Here is a 21657-nt window from a genome sequence, read left to right on the forward strand (position 1 = left end):
ATGGCTTACTTAAACTTACTTATCAACACGTAAAAACTATTGCATTTTTTAGTATCACTTTGTATCATCAAAAAAAAAAGATCAAATACATTTTAATACCAATATTTACGAATCTCATTTCGTTTATGGTCGAACGTCATGTGAATCCAATTAAACGTTTTATTAAACGATTCATCCGTTGCGCGATTACACACACAAAAAATAAAAACCCGGAGACGGAAGAACACAATTTGCGCGACCGAATTGAGATCGGTTAATAAAAAATTAAAAAAAAACCTAATGTTTTAATGCGGCCAAAAATATGCAAGGGAAACAACAATTCCGATGCAAATCTTAACTTAATTATGTTACTTTTTTCTATGAAAACATAAAAAAGAAAAGAGATACAACTGCGAGAAAACGAGCGCGGTTGGAACAATAAAAGTTTTAATGAGTTCATCATTTAATTAGAGTTTCGTATTGTTCGAGAGGATTTCTTTTCAAAAAAAAATTAGAAACTTCCTATCTATGATACTTGTATAAATATGTATCTCGAATAGTGCGGCTAATCGGTTCCACAAACTGTTTGAAACCGTACTAATTGAGAACTTTAAAAACAATGATCATATCAATCAATATTTAGTATTTTGAAATTTTCAAACCGTACTATAGTGAATATGCACTAACAAAGCCGAGATATTGCTGTACTACAGTAATTTCAAAATGTAAGTACGTAAATTTTAAACGAGGAAATCAACAAACGAAGTATGAGAACACAACAATACTGCGCATAGTCAGGGTAATAGATTCCATAAACTGTATAAAACCGCACTAATCGAGTACTTTAAAACCCTTTTAGTTTTGAAATTGTGAAACCATACTATAGTGAATCCGCACTGATCGAAACCCCACTACAATATAATTCTGCTATACGCAAAAGTATTAAACTAAAAGTATTAAGAGTATAAACTATAAAATCTACTGCGAGAAAACGAGCGCGGTTGGAACAATAAAAGTTTTAATGAGTTCATTCATCATTGGTATTGTTCAAGAAGATTTCTTTAAAAAAAATAGAAACTTCCTATCTATGATACTTGTATAAATATGTATCTCGAATAGTGCGGATAATCGGTTCCACAAACTGTTTGAAACCATACTAATCGAGAACTTTAAAAACAATGATCATATAACTTACTGCACTAATTGCCTTTTACTCCATCAATATTTAGTATTTGTTCAAACCGTACTATAGTGAATCCGCACTAAACGAAGCCAATATATTGCTGTACTACAGTAATTTCAAAATGTAAGTACGTAAATTTTAAACGAGGAAATCTACAAACAAAGTATGAGAAAACAAGAATACTGCGCATAGCCAGGGTAATAGATTCCATGAACTGTATGAAACCGCACTAATCGAGTACTTTAAAACCCTTTTAGTTGTGAAACCGTACTATAGTGAATTCGCACTGATCGAAATCGCACTACAATATAATTCTGCTCTACGAAAAAGTATTAAGAGTATAAACTATAAAATCTACTGCGAGAAAACGAGTGCGGTTGGAACAATAAACGTTGTAATGAGTTCATCATTGGTATTGTTCGAGAGGATTTCTTTTCAAAAAAAAAAATTAGAAACTTCCTATCTATAATACTTGTATAAATATGTTTTAATGTTTTACCGACGAAAGAACGAGCAACACAAAATTCAATGTAAATATACAACACGGAACGTGTAAAAATAGAAATGCCATTACACCGAACCGAAACGCTCATATTCCTCATATTTCTTAGTCTTAGTTTTTGTGTTAGAAAAATAAATGTATTTCTTTTCTTCGGTTCTCTTTTACTTTTTTCAGGGGATTAATAATCTCGGCCAGAAATACACTTCGCTGTGATTGCAGCTTGAGTAAATAATAATGTAATATAGAACTGTTTTATCGCTATTTTCGGCGCACAAGTAGTTATTTCCGTTGCGTTTCGTCAGATGTGGAAAGGAAACCAATTGTTCGAGGAAATTAACGTTATTTTTAAATTTTCTGTCCTCCTCTTGGCCATCGCGCAAGAAAATACTTGAGAAAAATGCCTCAAGTATTTATATATTCGCACGTCCGTATTTTTAATTTATAATATTCTTTTCAAAGTACTTTTCCGCAATTCTTTCGCGTCGTAAACCCGTTGTGGACGAGCGGCGAATATATCCGCCCTGTCATATATATATAAATATATATTAATGATGATAAACTTGTGGAACGGGCAAAAAGTATAGAATTAACATTAATTTGCTGATATGCGGCGGATATATCCGCCCTATCTTTTACACAGGATTTATCTAATTTTTATCGACCCAAAATTGGATCAAAGTGCTAACGACTAAATTATATTATTAAAAAATGACCAAATTTAGAGCAAATACAAATTATTAAAGTAAATTTTTAAAAAGACTGCCAATTTTTCCATGTAAAAGTAAACTTGATGGTTTCTTTCAGTGATCAAATTATATATATATCGATTTAATAAACTTCGTTCTATACATTTAATGCAGGGATCGTTTGAAACCCGAGCTCGATAATGTACTTTTAATGTGCCATCATTATCTCCGTTCTAATTATATTAAAAATTATCGCCTGCTGCAGTAAATATAGAATAATCATTTCTCTCGCGTTATAAACTTTACAATCTTCCGTAAATAGAAGCTTCACAGATAGCACTTTGATACTTGAAAGCTTTACTATTTCATACTAAAATCGTGCAAAAGTTTCATTCGTACGCATATAAAAAACGATATTTAGTATGAAAATAAATAATTAGTTTAATTATTAAATGCACAGTGTCTCTTAAATTTAATTATTGACAAGGATTTTAATATAGGATTATTATTGTACTGTTTTCTATTTAGATTAACGTGTAAAAGCAAATCAAATTAAGATAAGCGTGCGATAGGCATGGACATTATCATTATCTAAATCAAATAAACACGATAAACACAAACGATCGATTCGCTGTATACTCACAAAATGGGAAAACAGGAATATCTCGAATAGTGCGGCTAATCGGTTCCACAAACTGTTTGAAACCGTACTAATCGAGATCTTTAAAAACAATAATCATATAACTTACTGCACTAATTGCATTTTACTCAATCAATATTTAGTATTTTGAAATTTTCAAACCGTACTATACTGAATCCGCACTAAACGAAACCTGAGAAAACAAGAATACTGCGCATAGTCAGGGTAATAGATTCCATAAACTGTATGAAACCGCACTAATCGAGTACTTTAAAACCCTTTTAGTTTTGAAATTGTGAAACCGTAGTATAGTGAATCCTCACTGATCGAAACCGCACTACGATATAATTCTGCTCTACGCAAAAGTATTAAACTAAAAGTATTAAGAGTATAAACTATAAAATCTACAAACAAAATAGATCTTTTTTGACGTGAAATAATTTAGTTGAAACAACACATAAATTACTTACCTTTACGATCTTAATTATATGAAAATAATTACGTACCTTAATCAAGAACAAAAATAGTTCAGGTAAGAAAAAACCGTGAATTTATGTAATGTGGATTAAATGTAAAAGACATGTAGAAATAAAGCTACAAAAACTTATAAGTTTATTAATTCTGTATCAAATGTCAAATATATTTACGCCCAAAAATTCGCATTATTACAATAATTATGTACTCTTAAAAATTAAAAAATTATACAGTTTTTCTTTTTTAGTCCTCTTTGTGTATCAATTAAAAAATAATTTTCTTCTGAACAACCAAAAAAAAATTAACCAAATTGTTTAACGAATTGACAAAATAAACAACAATAAACGTATTGCATCTGAATTCTGATTCTGAGCGCGGTCCATTTTTTTCATCTTTCATACACAATTGGTTTCATCCGCTAACAAACACATCTCAACTTTTGCTTAAGTTTATTAACACGATCCTCCTAATGTCGACCGCAAAGACGTGCTCGGTACAATCGTTAACGACTTATCACAATTATTTAAACTCAATTGCAACGTTCGAAAGCTCATCCTGTGTTCACTTGAACGATCAGCGGTGAAGAAAACTTTCAATCATAATTCAATTTTTGTTTGTATGTTACGGAAATTCTCTAATTATAATATACAAAATCAGTGATTCTCATACGCTGATGATGATTTGTCCATACAATGGGGAAAAAGTGTAGAAATAACAGTTTTCTGAGATGCGGCGGATATATCCGCCATATCCTTTACAACGGAGCCACTGTTGAATATAATCAGACAAAGCAATTCTGTATTTCCAAATCTATTCATTATTACTTGAATCATTGATGAAAGTGCGATTTTATTTGTTAATCTAAATGTTTAGTTTTTCATTTATTAATGAGATAATAGCTTAACCTGAGGAAGATAATCGTTATTAAATTTTGTTCAAGTTTCGGTTAATGAGGACAGTTTTCTTCTTCGCTGAAAGAGTCGTGGATAAAAGACGAACCAAACATTTGCAACGATGCGTACAAGCTAGTGCTAGTGCACATAAAATACGTTACTCATCTTTTATGATTACTTCACATTGTTTATTTTTACATTTTTTTTTTAAATTTATCAATCATGATCTTTTTATACTTTTCTACTCCCTACGTATTTCAAAAACTTAGCACATTACCTTACATAAATCTCAACGTTAATACAAATCCTATGTTTTAATGATGTTTTTACGAAATTTGTCAATTTCCAAGTGTTTCGTTTTTGGATGCGTTTCGATCGCTCGGAAATTGTAATGAATCCCGACAAACAAATTTAAGAAAAATAATTCAAATTAGAAACCACAATCAAAATGATAAAGAAAAAATTAGATATGTCAGCAGATGCAAATTTGAAAGTTTCTGCATTTCTGTTTAACAAAATAAAAACAACAAGAGTTTAAAAAAGAGTTCGAAATATGCCAACACTTGCCAATATTGTCTACGCGAGACACGAAATCAGAGTAAGCAATGAAAACGCTGGAAAAAAAAAGAAACTGAAAGAAACAAAATAATAATATTTTAAATTATGTTTATTGATAATAATAATAATAATATCTATAATCAAAAAAATAATAAGAAAGTAACATTATTTACATAATTAAACTAAAGCTAATTTAAACACATTAACAGAAAGAAAAGTAAACGTAAATGTTATTACAACGACCCATGATTACTGCTGCAGGTAATGCGGGAAGAAGATGATAAATGTATTTCTCTTCTTTTCTTGTTTTTCTATGCAAAAAAAGAAAAACAAAAGAAGGAAAAGTAAAACAAAAGCCCGCGGGGGTCACCACGCACACCACGAAACAACTTCTTGAGCAGTGAAAATTACTTAATCATATGTCTCTTGATTATACCAAAAAATAATTAAATTAAATTTCCAAAAATTAAAATAATAAAAAAATAATTAAGTTTCATTTGTTGTTAATACTACGTGTATATTTATACTTAATATTTTTAAGGCTACAGTCCTTTCGACTCGAATCCCATTAACAGTATCAGTTCTATAATAATTATGGATGGACTGCAATATTTTGGTATAATTGTAATTTTTATTCATAAATTTCTAAAATAACATTTATGTTTCTTTTTACTATTAAACGTCGTTTTTTTCTTTGTCAAACCAAATTAAATGATTTCAATAATTTAAAAAAAAGAATGTTCAATAAATTTAAAAATAAAATAATATCAATATTAATTAAAGTAATGAAAAAACTGGAAACGAGGACTTGATTTAAAAAAAAAATGTTGTCAAATTTAATAAATGGGAACAAACGTAATTCTAAAAACAACTTAATGAACTAAAATTTGTATAATATCTAATATTTATTTAAATAAAAGCAAATAATTATTAAAATTTCTTACTAAAATTTATTTCGTTAGAATCGACGATTTTCGCATCAAGTAATCGTGTTGATGTATTATTTAAAAAAAAATCCGTTTCGATAATTGAAGAAATTTTATTAAATTTGTAAACGTGCTGCTCTCTCTGTATTCTCTTTTTAGTTGTAGACATATGACAAGTGGTGGCATAGAAATAACTACGTCGGCTCTCGGGCTGGCAGTCTATATATATATATATTTATAATTGTATTTTTTTTTTTGTATTTTGTTTTTGTTTGTATTTGTTTATATAATTAATTATATTAAATGTAGATAAAAGGGGGGCGTGGGATTTGGGATGGGCGAGTTGGCTTGGGATGATTTTTCTTTTGTTATCAGTGCTCCAATAAATCTGTGATGGAGGCGAAGGCACTTGACCCAAGACCAGCGGACGCCATTAAACAGACCAACTCTTGCGCGTGAGCCATTGCCACTTCCAACGGCGGCTTCCTTGGCTTATTACTAGATTCTAAAACACCAATTTCAACCAGGTAATAATGCCAACATCATCATCATCGTCGATGAAAATATATAAATGTCACCAAATCAATCAATCAATCTCCTTGTGTTAACAAGGCATTACCTAAGATAGCTGAGTTCAGGGAGGCGTAGACCGTCTCTCGTTGGATGGGATCCAATTGCCAGCCAACAGGACTCGCCCACGGATTCGAATAAGCTAATAAACTAAATGCATCCTAAAACAGAAGAAAAACACACCGCACCATACGATCAGCGTTAGTTTTCTTCGATCTTGCACAGCGCATCTCTGCTGTTTCAACATTCAGGAGAGAAGCAACATTCATTCATCCAACCAACAAAATTTCCATCAATTGCATACAAAAACATACTGCATCTATTGGATGAAAGTCCGTGTCGATTTTCGATAAATACCAACTATATCATATTCTGAAATGTTACATTTTAAACCGTCTTTAAAAAAAACTTTGGTTCGAATCAAGTGATTTGTGTCAGTCTTGAAAATGGAAGAAAACAAAGTACATTTTATACTTTTGATACTTTTCTATTACCGAGAAATATTCTGTTTTAGCTGAAAAAACTGTGTGAAGTTTAGAGTAACAATGATGAAATGAAGACATTGATCGAGAATAACCAGCACTACAAGACACATATATATTAAAAATATTAAAAAATTCACACAATTTAACAGATAAAAATCACGACAATACCAACCCTTATATTTCTTTTACTACCCCACAAAAATTGTTGTAGTTAGACTAAGTTGTATTAGTCCACACGCGGTATTCACCAAATTTCCACTCAGGTAAAAACCTTATAAAATTATGTGAGGATGGCATTATTTTTAAGATGAAGAAAGGTATATAGATTCAAATGGTATAGGCACCAATTAAAAATGTATGTATATAAATATCAATTTATAAGTTGTAATTTTCGAGAAAAATCGGCACGAACTTTTCGGACAACCCAATATTTAATAAAATTTAATCAACAAAACAAACTAGACATTTGCAAGTGAAAGTCTCAGTTTGCGAAGATATTAAAATATTTCTAGAAACAGCAACAATGAAACAAAAAAAAAATGTCATTATTTCAACAACAGAAGCGAAAACCCAACGGCATTTGTTTTTGTATATCTTTTCACGTTTGCGAAACAATAGTGTTGGTTGGCAGATGAAGCAGTCGCATATTTATTATTTTTTTGTTTGAATTGGAAGAAGCTAGAAAATAATGAATCTGAATAGAAAACAATGCAGGGGGGATGCAATAAACGTACTAATATGAATACGAAAACAAATAAAACAAAATGGAAAACATTTGCAAAGTTACAAGTACCGTTTTCATATCGGAAGTCTTGAACTCGCGTTCAGGTAACTTGCATAAAAAGAAACACCAGTTATTAAGAACACTCTCTCTCTCTCTCTCTAGCCAGATTTTTGTTTGTGGGACGATAACGGAAATAACAAACGCAACGATAATTTTAGACAAAACAACAAACAACAGAAAATGTGCAGTTTTCGTCGATTCATATATATGTTTTTCTGTTTCGATAAGAAAATTTAAGCAAAACTTGTAATCAAATGAACATTCAAAAGGTGAAACATTTGATTTATTTTAGATTCTCAATTTACACCATTTAAGTTAGCCTGATGTCGCGAAATGACAGCTGTCACCATGTGTCAAAATGTCAACAAAATATTGGCTCACAGCGACAAAAAGGTTAAGAAACGCTGATGTTGATGATTATTCCGATAGAAGGCGTCCCGAGTCTATGGAAATTTCAATCTTATTCGCATAACTATTATCAAAATAGAAAGTTAATTTCCATTTATAAATTATACTACTTACAAGATTAAGATAACTACATTATATCAATGAAAGTCATGAAATCCGTTTTCGTTCATCACGTATTTAACTTTTATGCTTTTTTTCGAACATTCCTTCAATTCAATATTAATTTGATTTAAAACCATCCCACTTTCATACTAGAATTATATCCTTGAAATTACATTAAAACTCTCATTTTAACATATAAAATGTAATCGATTAAAACTGAATATTTAATGTTTCTTTGTTGTCTTTTTTATATGAGGTAGTAGTATGTATATGGATATAAATAAGAGTTGTCACTTACTTCCAGCATCTTTTGATTCGTTTCACTATCGCCTTGCTCGCTGGACAACCTTTGGCTCATACTATACAACTCCTTACCAAACTCTAGGATTCTCTCTACGGCCGGCTTGCAGCACTTCCGATTTGGCGATGCGTCCACATCTGAAACATGATATGAAACGCATCAAGTTTCGAAGAGTGCTCAACAAACAAAAAAACTCTAATCTAACCCATTTCCTCGTCCTCGTTGTCAAAGTTCTCCTGTCCCAGACAGCCGATGGCGGTATTGCTAATGAGGTGGCTGTTGCCATTTTGGTATCCGTTGCTGCTGGCTTTGCCGTTCGTGCAAGAACCGCCGTGGCCGTTCTGCACGTCGCAGCCCACGTCCCCTAGGTCCATGTCGACGTCTCCGTCCTCGACGGACCGTATCACAGGTGTGTCGCCAGCGCAATTGTTGCTGCTGCCGTTCATGGCGACATTATTTTGATTCAGTTCTTCCACTTTACTCGTAGTCTTATTGCTGCTACTGAAGCTCTTCGTCGACTGGATGACGGACGTCTGGATGGGACTGCTGGGCGACGTGTATGTAGGCGAATACACGCCCAGGTTGCGTCTCGGACAGACCTCCACGTCCGTCCCGTTGACCATCTCGACGAACTGGCGACACTTGAGCATGAAAAGCAGATTCTGATTGTTCTCTAATAACCCTGGATAAACTCTAATAGTCTTGTCGATCGCTTCGCCCATCCTACCAGCTAAAACTAATTTTAAAATTCCTGAAACACGAAACGAAATGGTGAGTATTCATTACATCCCTCAAACATTTCTCTCGAATAAAAACCACATACTTTGTCGATTCTTTATCGAAATAATATCTTCATTGAAAGATTGGTCTGTTATGCTCGCGAAAGCCTCGGCGGTGTTGCTGTAGCCGTGGTGTATTAAGTATGTTGAGACCATTCTGTAACAAAGAAATACAATCTTTGTTCAGATAACGTACATAATAAAAAAAAACGTTTTAATTTCGCACGAACGTACTAATTGTTCATACGAACCATATATCGCAATAATAAATGAAACTTCATTTTTTTTTACAATTCCTCACATATACCTAAATTTAGGCATTACGATTCCAACGTTTTACAAGTAGCGTAACATTTAATCTACGGTCTTTGTACGAAAATCTCTAAATAGATTAACTATTTAGTATATTAAAATTTAATGCGGAGCCGAGACCTTCCACGCTATATCGATCCCGCTTTTAACTACTATCTAGTTTTACACACACACATACACATGACGACTTGGACAACCCAAATGCACGTTAAATTCATTAATTATGTCTTACTTATTTAATATGGCTTGCCATTCCCCTTGACTCTCGGGCACTGGAAAATCGTAGATAGAGAGTCTGGTACGAGATCTGAGTTCTCTCATCATATCTTCAATGTCGAACACAAAGGGCTCTTGTCCGAAGTTCGCGTCCACCACTTCCCCTGGCGTCTGTAAACCTACTGTAGGATATAAATTAGGCTGAAACAAGAAAACTTTATATATAAATAATTAAGTATTAACTTTGATGATTCAAACAGCTTTATGAATCATGCAGAAAATTCTGATTGAGATAAAATGCTACTTTTGTCAAATAATTACATTATGCGGAGACTCGTGTTTCAAATGGAAGCAAGGAAAGTTTGCAATTCGTGAAACGTATTATTGCTTGATGATGATGATAATATGAAATGTATTTGTAGTCTTTCTTACAGGTAGATCTGTGAATGCTGTGCCTAGATGATGCCCATTTTTGGTATAGAAACATGTGTTGTCGATGAGGTTGACCCCGCAACCGATGATGTCGCCGGTGGTAAAGGTTGGACCGTAAGGTTGTCCCGTCCCGGAAGAACAGAACGAGTGGCCGTCGTCGCCGTGGTAACCGTAGGATTGCTTGTCCCATCCTGGCAGACGGTTCATATTGACGCCATGAGCGGAGAGGCCGATGCCCATGTATCCATCTCGGCCCTTGCTCACGATTTTCACCTCGAAATAGTACAATCCGCACGAGGCTGGTATCGGATGGGTCGCCTGAACACTCGCAGCATCCCTGTGCGTCTTACCATGTCCTGAAACATACAAAATACAAAACTGAATTAAAACCATATAAACTATATATACAAGGAAATCATTTCACTTCAGAATTAAAACAACAGTGAAAAATAGAATAAAACTTTAAACGTTTTATTTAATGTTCTTTAATGTCAATGATTGAATCATGCTTTAACAGCACTTTTTAACACTTTGCCACGATAACCTTGAGAGGCTTATACTGATTGATAAGAAAATTCCAACTAGAAGGTTCCACAATTTGATGTTCAGAGCGGAATAATAATAATGCGATCATCTAATACATTCATATGAAATAATTCGTCGTAATTTTTAATTATAATTAATGATGTATTCTGACGAAAAAGTAACTAATTTTAATTATCCAAATTCGAAGGGGATGAAAAAATATTTGGTTTACTGCAAAAAACGCTTGTTTAATTACTTTTGATAAAGTCCGATAGATTTTCAATCTGTTTCCAATATAAAATAAATTAATTTACAAAGTTCTATCAAAAAAAGTTTCCATTTCTTTCATAATTATTGTCAGTATTGTGATTGGCACAAAGTAGGAATTACATATAAACGTTTAGTGCATAAAAGCAAACAGAAAGTCTTAGTCACCAAGTGAATTTTAGTTTACTATTAATAAATATTGGGTTTTTACACTTTTTTTTGTCTAGATTCGTTTTGTAAACATTTGCAATAAGATTTTACAGTCTATCGCTATCACGTACGAGTTTAGTATATTTATTCCTGTATAGATAAAAGAGAACATCGATAAAGTAGGGATATCACATAATGGCAACACGATGCATTTTATTTATAAGCGTCCAAAGTTTCCATCGCAAAGATCAACACAACAAAAATATAGATAACAAAATTTATAAGAATCATTAAAATTCGTAAATAAAGTCGAAAATTCATATATTAGATGAAAAAAGATAATTAATTTGCAAAAAGATGTATTACTTTATTGAGACAAATTGCTTAAGTTTATGTAACTATGAATTATGTAAGATGCTATGATTTGACAAGTATGTACATAAATACAGCAATACCTCGAATAGTCCGGATTCACAACAGTACATTATATAAAAAAATAGTAAACAAATCTAGACAGTGTAGAATATAGGTGAAATCGCATTATACGAGCTATTGCTGTATTTACAAAATATATGCCAATATAAAAAGTGAAGTAACTATCTAATTATTTGCACTTGACACATTAAGTTTTGCTTGGTTTCTGTTCCAAATAATAACAAACTTTTTTCCTTGAAACGATGTAGCTGTTCAAAACTAGTTGGAAAGAAACGAGGGGAGGAGGTGATCCACACCAACGTGGGGCAAAGTACCATGGTGTGTATATGGTTGGACTGTTTGTTTTGCAAGTCTAGACGGTTTGGGACCAACGATACCGAGAGATGATGATACGCAGTTGCGGCGGTCACGACGAGAAGTCATTGGCCGGAAGGACGCCATCATTTCGTTTCGGGCTAAAGGCTACGATGAAGAACAAAAATTTAAAAAAAGAAAAGGTATCAATATAAAAATTAAAGATATTTTTTCTTCCTTGCAAAACTTAGAAACATCTTTGTCTTGATAATTATAAATGCGTATAGAAGAAATGTTACAACTGAGCTTAGTTTCTCGAAACCTTCGGCATTGGACGCCTTCCTACACTTATTACGAAACGCCATTTTATAGGTAGAACACAGCCCAGCAGTATTATAAATTTACTTTTAACGATGTCGATGCGATTGTTGCGTTCCGTTGCAATTTGTTAATAGGTAATTGTCGGTTCAGCCTTGATCCCGATAAAATCCGAAACACCTTCCGTTCCTATAAATAAATATATCTTTGAAGAGGATCCATTCCAGATGCCATGGAAATCGTAAAAATACTCGCACATGCCAACGAGTTGAAAATAATTCTAAGATAAATGCCGAAATCTCGTGGAGCCTTACGGAGTGAAAGGCAAACTTTCTCCCAACGATCGTTTCATAACTAACACCTGAACGTACACAGTTTTCAAACGATGTCTCCAAAAGCCTGCATCATTTGCATCCATATCGAAATTACATTAATTTATTTTCGACTTTCGTAATTTTAATTTACGCGTATTCCATCAAATATTATATTGGATTTGCAAAGAATTAGGTCAGGATGATTTACACGTGTTCAGGTGTAGTACACAATGCAAACGCCCATGCAAATGCGTCCATCGACAACAATAAACAATTGGAAGGATGGCCATGATAATCTCATTGCTCATTCAGAAAGTGGATCTTGCCGTAAATAATACGTAAATTGTTTTGTGTTTATTCAACAGTATTTAATTCTTCACTTACGTCGATGATTTAATATAGTAAATTCAATAATATATTGAAAGTATGTCGCTTTTCACTTTCTGTCCATGTCATTTTTTGACAGATGTCATTATTAGAAACAAATTGCACGTAATTCTGTTACCAGATTTTTTATGAAAAAGTTTTATTTTACACAATCTTATCTTGACATCTTCCTTTTTGACAGATGTCACTTTTAGCTTAATTTAAAAGCAAATCGCGCGTAATTTTTTTGCAGCTGGTCAATTTTAATATTTATAACATTAATATTTTACTGTTGCATTTTCGTAAAGGCAACAAAGCTGCTTGAGTGTCTGAGTTTTATTTGAACTTTCTTTCAGTTTCATATATAGTGTAAAACTGAAATTATTTTCTTGTCAACGAAAAGTTATTAAAAGCTTATATAATTAGACAACACGTGTCCAACTTTTCTTTTATGTGCACTACATGTACATAAACCGCAATAACCACAAATTGCCTCTTACGTTTCCACTGTACTTTTATTTTCTAGAAAATGCTATATATATATACTTAAAAAATGAATTATATAAGTAATTATTGGCATAATCCAAATACATATGTAAACTTTGCTATAATAATTATAGAAAAAATAATGGTACAACTTAAAATCAATAGTAGAGTGTAGTAAAAGATGTAACCCAGCAGTAATTTCTACTGGAAATGTGTTTTGTCGGTAACATTAAACGGTTTCAAACTAAATAACGACATGACGCAGAAAGAGAGGGTAACGAGGGAAAGTGCACGAGATAATTAGATCGTTTTCAGCTTCAAACAGATTGAAATTTGCGTATCAAAACTGGGATGCAAGCAGGAAACTGCTCGCAAAAACCAATTACAATTTCGCCCGCTTGTACACCAAATAAACAAGAACTGCAGCTAACAAAGTAATTGAAAAAAAAAAGATGAAAGAAAAACAACAAGTTCCTTATACTATACATACATTTTCTTCCTACTGCAATTAGTGACGTGAAGATCTGCTGAATAGGTCACAGAAATAGCAAGAAAAAAAAACATGCACGGATACAGCTAATTTTCATGAAGACTCAATTCCCTATTACATAATCTTATTCATTTGCTTGTTGATAACTTCTATGCAAATGCACGGTAATCACATTTGTAACGAGAAATGAAAATCTCGTTACTCGCTGTTTTTTCATTATTTATTTTTACAATTTACGCAGCACAGATTGATGACGTTCTCGCTTTCTAGTTTTTACCACATTGTGTGTGCACCGGGAGAAGAGAATACTGAAATTCAATGTATGTCCAAATGGGGGGAAAATGTGAACAGTTTCCAGATGAAAGTAAACTCATTTCTGTTCATTGTAATATCTTTGAATTTTGTGAAAAAATCTCTCTCAAGCAGCAGATGTTAATAGATAGGTATAATTGCTGTTTCTAGTATTTCCATTCCGAAATAACGACTTTCCAGTTACGTCAAACTGGGTTAGTAGAAGGCGGATGCGATAAATATTTTATCAGTAAATTAATATTATGAAACTTTTGAAGATAAATTGATTTTAACTTATCTTCAAATACTAATACTTTCGAAATATATCCATCCATCATTTCAAAGTACCTCGTACAGTGCGGGTAACTTTGAAACCGCACTAATCGAGAACTTTAAAACCATACACAAATAAACAGCACAAAAGGAGACTTGATTATATAAAGGAAACCATTGCACAAAAAAATGTATACTATATAAAATGTGTGTATAAGAAATGTATAAACAGAATAAAAATATATTTTTTAGACGAAAATCTGTAAAATGAAACTTTTTCTATAGTGTTTTAACGTTTCGAGGTAAACGCTAAATAATAAATGCAAATGCAATGCGGACTGGTGCAATCAATAAGCTGTGATAGGAAGTCACGAAACATCAGTCCAAATAGTTTTTACAACAACTTTTCATTATATTTCAGACGTATTTCCAAACCCAATTAGAATTAACAGTAGCTCAACACTTTCAGAAAAACTTTGAATAATAATAAATTGTGGGATCTAGATTAATAAAATAGTTTTAGCTTTTGTGTTCATTCTTCGTTTTCTTTGTAATTATAAGAAATAGTATTTTTAAAAACTTTGACCCAACACAAACTAGGATGTAATTAACAATATATAAAAGAAAAAAAAACAACAATTTATTCTCTTTTCATTCTCTTCGTCGTAATTTCAAAAGATAGTAAACATACGGTGATTCGTTATTAATGACCAGATGCATTAGATTAATTGGATGCATTCATAAAGAGAGGATAATTGGATAATCCGTTATTCATTTCGCTTCGCAATTTTGAGACTTAAGATTGAGAGCAGTTCAGAAAATTTTAGATTCTACTTTTTTACATGTTATGTTAAAACGAATTACATTGGAATCCATGGAAACTGCACGGGAAATGTGCGTAATCGATGCAAGTGGAATGAAAGAAAGTTGTTTTTATTTATTTTTACTACTCGGGACACTTCATGTTTATATAACTAAAAATGTTGTGACATTTTCAACCTTGCTCGCAAATTACTCAGATTTTCAGTTATTCCTCTCTATACATTCAGGATTATTGATTTCATCTTCTTTTATTATTTTAGTTTTTTTTCTCCCACAACGAAGTAGCTATTCATAGAACAATTCTGATATCCTGGCAATCTGTGATATCGATTATTTCTTTTGTTTCCTTACGGATACTCATATTACTAAAAATCCAATTTAATATCTCAGTGTTTTTCAGCCCTTATTTTTCTCTAACATGTAAATCTTGAATATACAATACGTTTTCATTTCTCCAAAGACTTATGGCCTTTGCAGCAATACGTTTACAATAAAAATTGGCCTTAAAGTATTCCACACGAGGTTGCAGTCAACACTGTTAGCTACTATGACTAGTATCGTACGGTGTGATTACTAATATACAGAAACTTGATTATGCATGGAAAATGCGCAGTTATATTCGTAGTTCGAATGATAAAAAAAATGTTAAATGCTATTAACGGTTTTACAACTTTCCAGATGAGCAAAGATTAAGACATGCTCAGAAATTTATTTGACTAATTACTTCAATTTCGTATCAACTATCATATGAAACTTTAACGCAGACAAATTAAGATTAAAGCTAAACTTTCACACACAATATAAACTTTATTATAAGAAACAATAATAGTTATGATTTGATTTGAACAAAAGGAAATGAAATAAATAGAAACGTTAAACAAAGTGAGAGATAATTATTATCTGCAAAAGAACAAATAAACAAACACAGTTTCTTTCAAACTAAAATTAGTAACAAAAACATTAATGAATTCGTTAAATTAACATGAGCGCAAAATACGTAGTTCGTCGCTGAAAAAAAATATATACTACGTCGTATAAAAACATTTAGTTTACATTTATGTTCTGGAATATTTATCGTACTTCAAAACTGAATCACTCCAAAATTAGTTTTTACAACGATTGAAGCAGCAATAAAAATGATCATAATCTTGAGCGAAACTTACAGATTTTACTTCTATCGTCCAATTCTTAATTATAACATGAAGATAATTGTTGCTGGTACATCACATATAAGAGGATTAACATGAGATTTACTAAATTGTAAAGGTAATGTGGTAATTACACAAACTTGATTAACACTAGTATTACACACCACTATTATGCAAGGTAAATTTCCATCCGACAACATTTATTGCAAATATTTATAGAAATAAATGCATACAATTGTGATAAATACTAATAATGAAGTACAGCAAAGGTCGATCCGTCAAGAAATATTAATTTCAAATCGATTGGTTATTTCTACCTTTTGAAAAACTGCAATTGTAAATACACAATAATTAAAAATAAATAAAAACTAATAGGTTTAAAACACACAATAATAATGAAGATGACGTAAAACTGACGTTTACTGTGTGAACGTTCATTTTCCTGGTCGACTCTCTCGGTCATTATCGTTACAGGTGCGACAATTATTGCAAAATGTGCATCGAAACTGTAAGCATACACATGCAAATTGGTTTTATACTGTTGTGGGATAGCAGTGATTGCGAATATCATCATACTGTTGAATAGTTTAAAATTACATTTATAATAGATCGCGCATTGACAGCTGCCAACCTGTGTCAAAGCGTCAGAAATAAACAATTGGGACAAATTATAATTACAAACACATATGATACGTGACCTCAGCGAAAAGGTTGAGAAACGGCGGTATAGCACCAAAATTCTTTCACGTGCAACTTCTACCGCATCGATACTAAATAATAATTTAGATATTTTTAGGACCGGAGGAAATAATCAAAATATAATTTGTGTACAAAAGTTCAAAAACCACACATTAATTTGCATGACAAATACTTCTAAATATTGAAAATTAATTGCAATCATTGCGGGATGACTATTTTGCAGCCGCTAATTACGTTGTTATAAATATATTAATTACACGACCAATAAATAAATTTAATCTAAAAGTTTTTTTTATAAATGGAAATAATGAAAGTGACGCGCACCAGTCAATTGCGTGAACATTAATATTTCATTTTCGATGATCGATTCGCAATGGTTACAGACGCCACAATAAGTACAAAATACTACAGTTAACATGTTTTATAGGGTAGCATTGATTATTATTATTGTGAACGCCGTCATATATTTGCATATACGATTATAAACTAAACGTCACGTTTTCTGGCACGACCGACAAACACATTGCATTTTATCAAGTACGAACGGGATAATCTAAATATACTATATGAACTACAAGAAGGATTAAACAAGCATCAGAAGAAGAAAACAGGAACTGTGTGTGTATTTTTGTTGTTGTTGTTGTATAACAACAACAAAACGGTGAAGGGATTGCACCGACAATAACAAATAATAATATTGTGTTATTAAATTATGCACAAGTCCGCGATGATCGGAACGGATTACGTAAATCAACGAACGTTGCGCCTTATTTCAAGGCCCACCTTGCATGCTGCGCGAATGTGCAATAATGAAATTACAACGAAACAAAAAGTATGGAAAAATAAATAAAACTGAAAGTTATTTCCAATGCGAAAATAAATAGAACGACGCGTACGTTCGTTTCCATTACTTAACGCGTGCATGTTAATGACGAGTGCAATAACAAAGATGTATCCTGCATCCCTTTAACTGATGTCGACGGGTTGAACATATCTTATTAAGTCGTAAAGTGTATTATATGAAAGTAACGGTGAGCGCATGTTAATTGACGTTACGTATTAGTCGACTTCCTATTTGAATAATGCGCGGTGTTTCTTTTCAGTGGGATCACGTATGTGTGTGTGTATTCCGCATAGGCTGGGCCTCGTTGCCAATTGGATTTGAATACGGAGGAAAAAAACGTCATTGAACATCGCAATCCTTCGTATGCAACTTTTCCATTAAGAAAACGGAATAAAAACGCATTATTAACATTGTCTAAAGAACTTAAGTTAATGAGTACCTTCAGATTTTAGTGTTATTTCAGAAAGTGTATTAGATAGAATGGATATGAAAGTTGGATATTTGGGAAATGCAGCATGATTCAATTATTGCTGTATTTTCGTCCAGTTGGCTGTAATTCGCGTATAAAAAATGAAATATCGAAAAAAAATAACGCTCGTTTTCATAATTTTAGTGATTTTCTCCGAATCTATAATAGATAGAATGGATCCAAAAGATGTATACGAAACTTGGATATTTGGGGAATGCAAAGAATATTCCACTTTGTTGAGGTTTCATTTAATTGGCTATAACTCGCATTCAAATATGAAGTATCTTAATTGCTAGTCAATACTTTTTTATTAAGTTGATCGTACCTCTCTAGTTACCAATACAAAAGCTCTGGCGACATAATTGATCGCGATTGAAGGTCGTCTCTATTATAAGGGTGCCTTAACGATGAGAAGACCTACGGCTTAGACGATAACTTCACAAATGCAGCAAGATATTAGTTTTGTTCCATTGCATTATTACGTAAAATGTTTCTAATGTCATCTGCATTAGAACGCATAGAAATATATGTATATATTATTCCCAATTCAATAAAGGCAATTACACTAATTGTATTATTAAGATCAAAAGGACAGGACAATAGTATACATAAACCTTCATTAAACGCAAATTTATATTGTTATATTACAATTATAAATATGTACTAAATTATTTGCTGTTATTACAATTAACATTCAATTAGATACAATTGTATCTGCGAATTTCGGTCACATATAATTGAAGTTAATTATAAAACAAATATAATGAATAGACTTTTATCCAATTGAGTTACATAAATTTAATAACGCCATCGAAAAGAAAAACGTCCGGAAAATAAGCATCCACGGAGATTGGATTATTAGGAGTTGATGCACTTTGACTACAAGGTTACCTGTATCAGGAAATACCAATAAAAAAGGCAACGAGGAAACAACATGAAATCAAATTTATAAATGTATATGACGATTTATACATATATTCATTGAAAATAAAGCAGATGTAAAGTCTATGTAATTGTGGAAAGAAACAGTGAGTCGAATATAGAAATTACTCGAAAATCTTAAGAAACATCATCATATAAGAGAGAATGACATCAGAAAGCAAATACGAGAGAATACCACAATATTTAGTTTAGCTAATAATCAAATCAATCTTTGCGATTAAATGATTGTACGTAATTATTTTATAATAATATAAATTTCCAATAGTTATCAAGAATAAATTATATTTGCATTTATTTATATTCAATAAAATATCGTCATTGTTCGTAACATGGAAATTGTTACATGAAATATATAATTAATTTTGTTCGCACACAATTATTTCACAGTTGATTAATTTTCCAGAGCATTACAATTTAATGAAATACACATAGTCAAATTGAAACATAATATTTCACTGAATTTAATTTCTTCTACGAAATTTGAATCTCTCAAAGAAACGCTTTCAATAATAAGCGCGCATACTTTGAATATTAAAACCCGAAAGATGTAGGACAGGATTCTTTATTTTTTTTATGTATGTTCCTTCCGAGTTTCTCCTCGCATTTAGAGCACAAATTAGAGTAATGCGCTCCCTTGGCTCTCGTACCTTTCGAGAAATAATTAATTACGTAGGTAATCTACATCGAGTTTCAGGAATTCCTAAAACATGACTTTATAAATGCTATTTTAAACGAAAAACAATCTATTTTTATACACTAACCTCATTTAATAGAAATCCGTGATTTTGCAGAGTTTTGTTGATGAATAAAGTTCGTATTGAACTTGACCAAAAAAAAACAAAAATAAGTTTAGAATAAATCTGAAAAATAAGGTCAACGACTGAAACAACATCAAAATAATGAAAGTTCTAATGATTTTCAGTAGGATAAGTGATTATGCATAGGAACGCAGCATAGCAACTGATGCTGTTATATTGTTATTAGAACAGTCGACTTGGATTGGAAATAAGCGTCCTGAAAGTAGCAAGTAACAATCGAATTGCACTGTGTGTTTTTTTGTTTCCTTTTTACCTATATAGATTGTAACAATGGAAATAAATAATAACTAAACTGGAATACTTATTTCTATGGAAATGACAACGTCGACGAAAACAAAATTGGATTGTTCCTTGGAGCACAATACACGTCATGTAAAATGTACATTGTGCTTCCGACACACGCATTTTCTTTCCTTCGTAAATAAATATTAACGTTGATTAACGTAATCTCCAAAACTTGGGATTATAATTCATATATTATCGTCGAGAATTATATCAGGAAGAGTAGATAGAGTAGTAGCTCAGGGAACGGATTGCGCAGCAATTTTAGCAAATTATTCTCGTGCAGAGGTCAGAAGGAAAATAATCGCGCTCTCGTCTCCCCATGTCACCGTGATCAGCTGATTTCTTTGTTTAGCTCCATGAAAACCAGACGGTCGATGACATGGGAAAAATGGAGAAAAAAGAAACACACACACAGAGAGAGGTAGCTCTGAGCTTCAAACAAGACTGCAGCTATAAAAAAGAAAACCAGAAGCAACAACCGTGCATCTAAAAATAGCCCTTCATAAAAATAATCTCCGAAAATGACGGATACGGACTGTTTTTGTTGGTTGGCTATGAACAACGACGAACAACTGATATCACCGTAACAACAATAACACATCCACCTTGAGTGTTTATTTTTGTTGTTGTTGTCCTGTCTGGAGGGTTTCGTGTTCGGGTTCTCATTAATTTGAAACTTACCTTTGTAATGCACACGAAGATTGTTCTGGGACAGTCCGATGTAGTTGTACTTCTCCTTCGGGCTCCATGCCCGTGGCAACGGAGTCTTTTCCTCATTTACGGCCGGATACAATTTCTTGAAGAGATCCTCTACATCGTTCTCCAAAACTATATTCAGATCCATTACACCACGACCACTACTAACAGCGGCCATTTCTAAACTCCCTTTCCTTTCCCTTCCTAAACTCGTTGCACACACTCGCACCTCAATAAACTGCACTCCTAACGCGCAACCTCTTCCACTCTGATCCGCTGTACGTTGCTTTCAAAAACAGCTGATAGATGTCGACCACCACCACTGTTTCTATGGTGATCAGATTTGTTTACCATCAGGTTGACCACCAGTATAATTCCTAGTAATAATCTGTGGCGTCCTCTAACGGATACCTTCAAAAGTACATATCACATAGGAAAATGAAAACTACGCTTACAGAATTATATTGTCATTACCATTCAGATATTTACATTTTC

General features: G+C 32.4%; 1 protein-coding gene across 2 annotated transcripts; it reads right to left on the reverse strand.

The window, feature by feature from the left end:
* Positions 1-5938: 5938 nt before the first annotated feature.
* On the reverse strand, positions 5939-21455 carry LOC108568527 (ran-binding protein 9). Of its 2 annotated transcripts, none has more exons than XM_017929684.1 (8): positions 21148-21455; positions 10231-10586; positions 9815-9999; positions 9315-9427; positions 8697-9242; positions 8489-8628; positions 6461-6572; positions 5939-6346 (listed from the first exon to the last, which is right to left on the reverse strand). In XM_017929684.1, exons 1-8 carry the CDS (start codon positions 21338-21340, stop codon positions 6213-6215), a joined length of 1779 nt encoding a protein of 592 aa, XP_017785173.1. In that variant the 5' UTR covers positions 21341-21455; the 3' UTR covers positions 5939-6212. The 2 variants fall into 2 exon arrangements, with proteins under 2 accessions (XP_017785173.1, XP_017785174.1); XM_017929685.1 differs by lacking the exon at positions 21148-21455 and adding an exon at positions 20125-20205.
* Between the last annotated feature and the right edge of the window lie 202 nt (positions 21456-21657).

The sequence above is a fragment of the Nicrophorus vespilloides genome, unplaced genomic scaffold (genome assembly GCF_001412225.1).
Source record: "Nicrophorus vespilloides isolate i.1.1-1 unplaced genomic scaffold, Nicve_v1.0, whole genome shotgun sequence".
Classification (NCBI taxonomy): Eukaryota; Metazoa; Arthropoda; class Insecta; order Coleoptera; family Silphidae; genus Nicrophorus; species Nicrophorus vespilloides.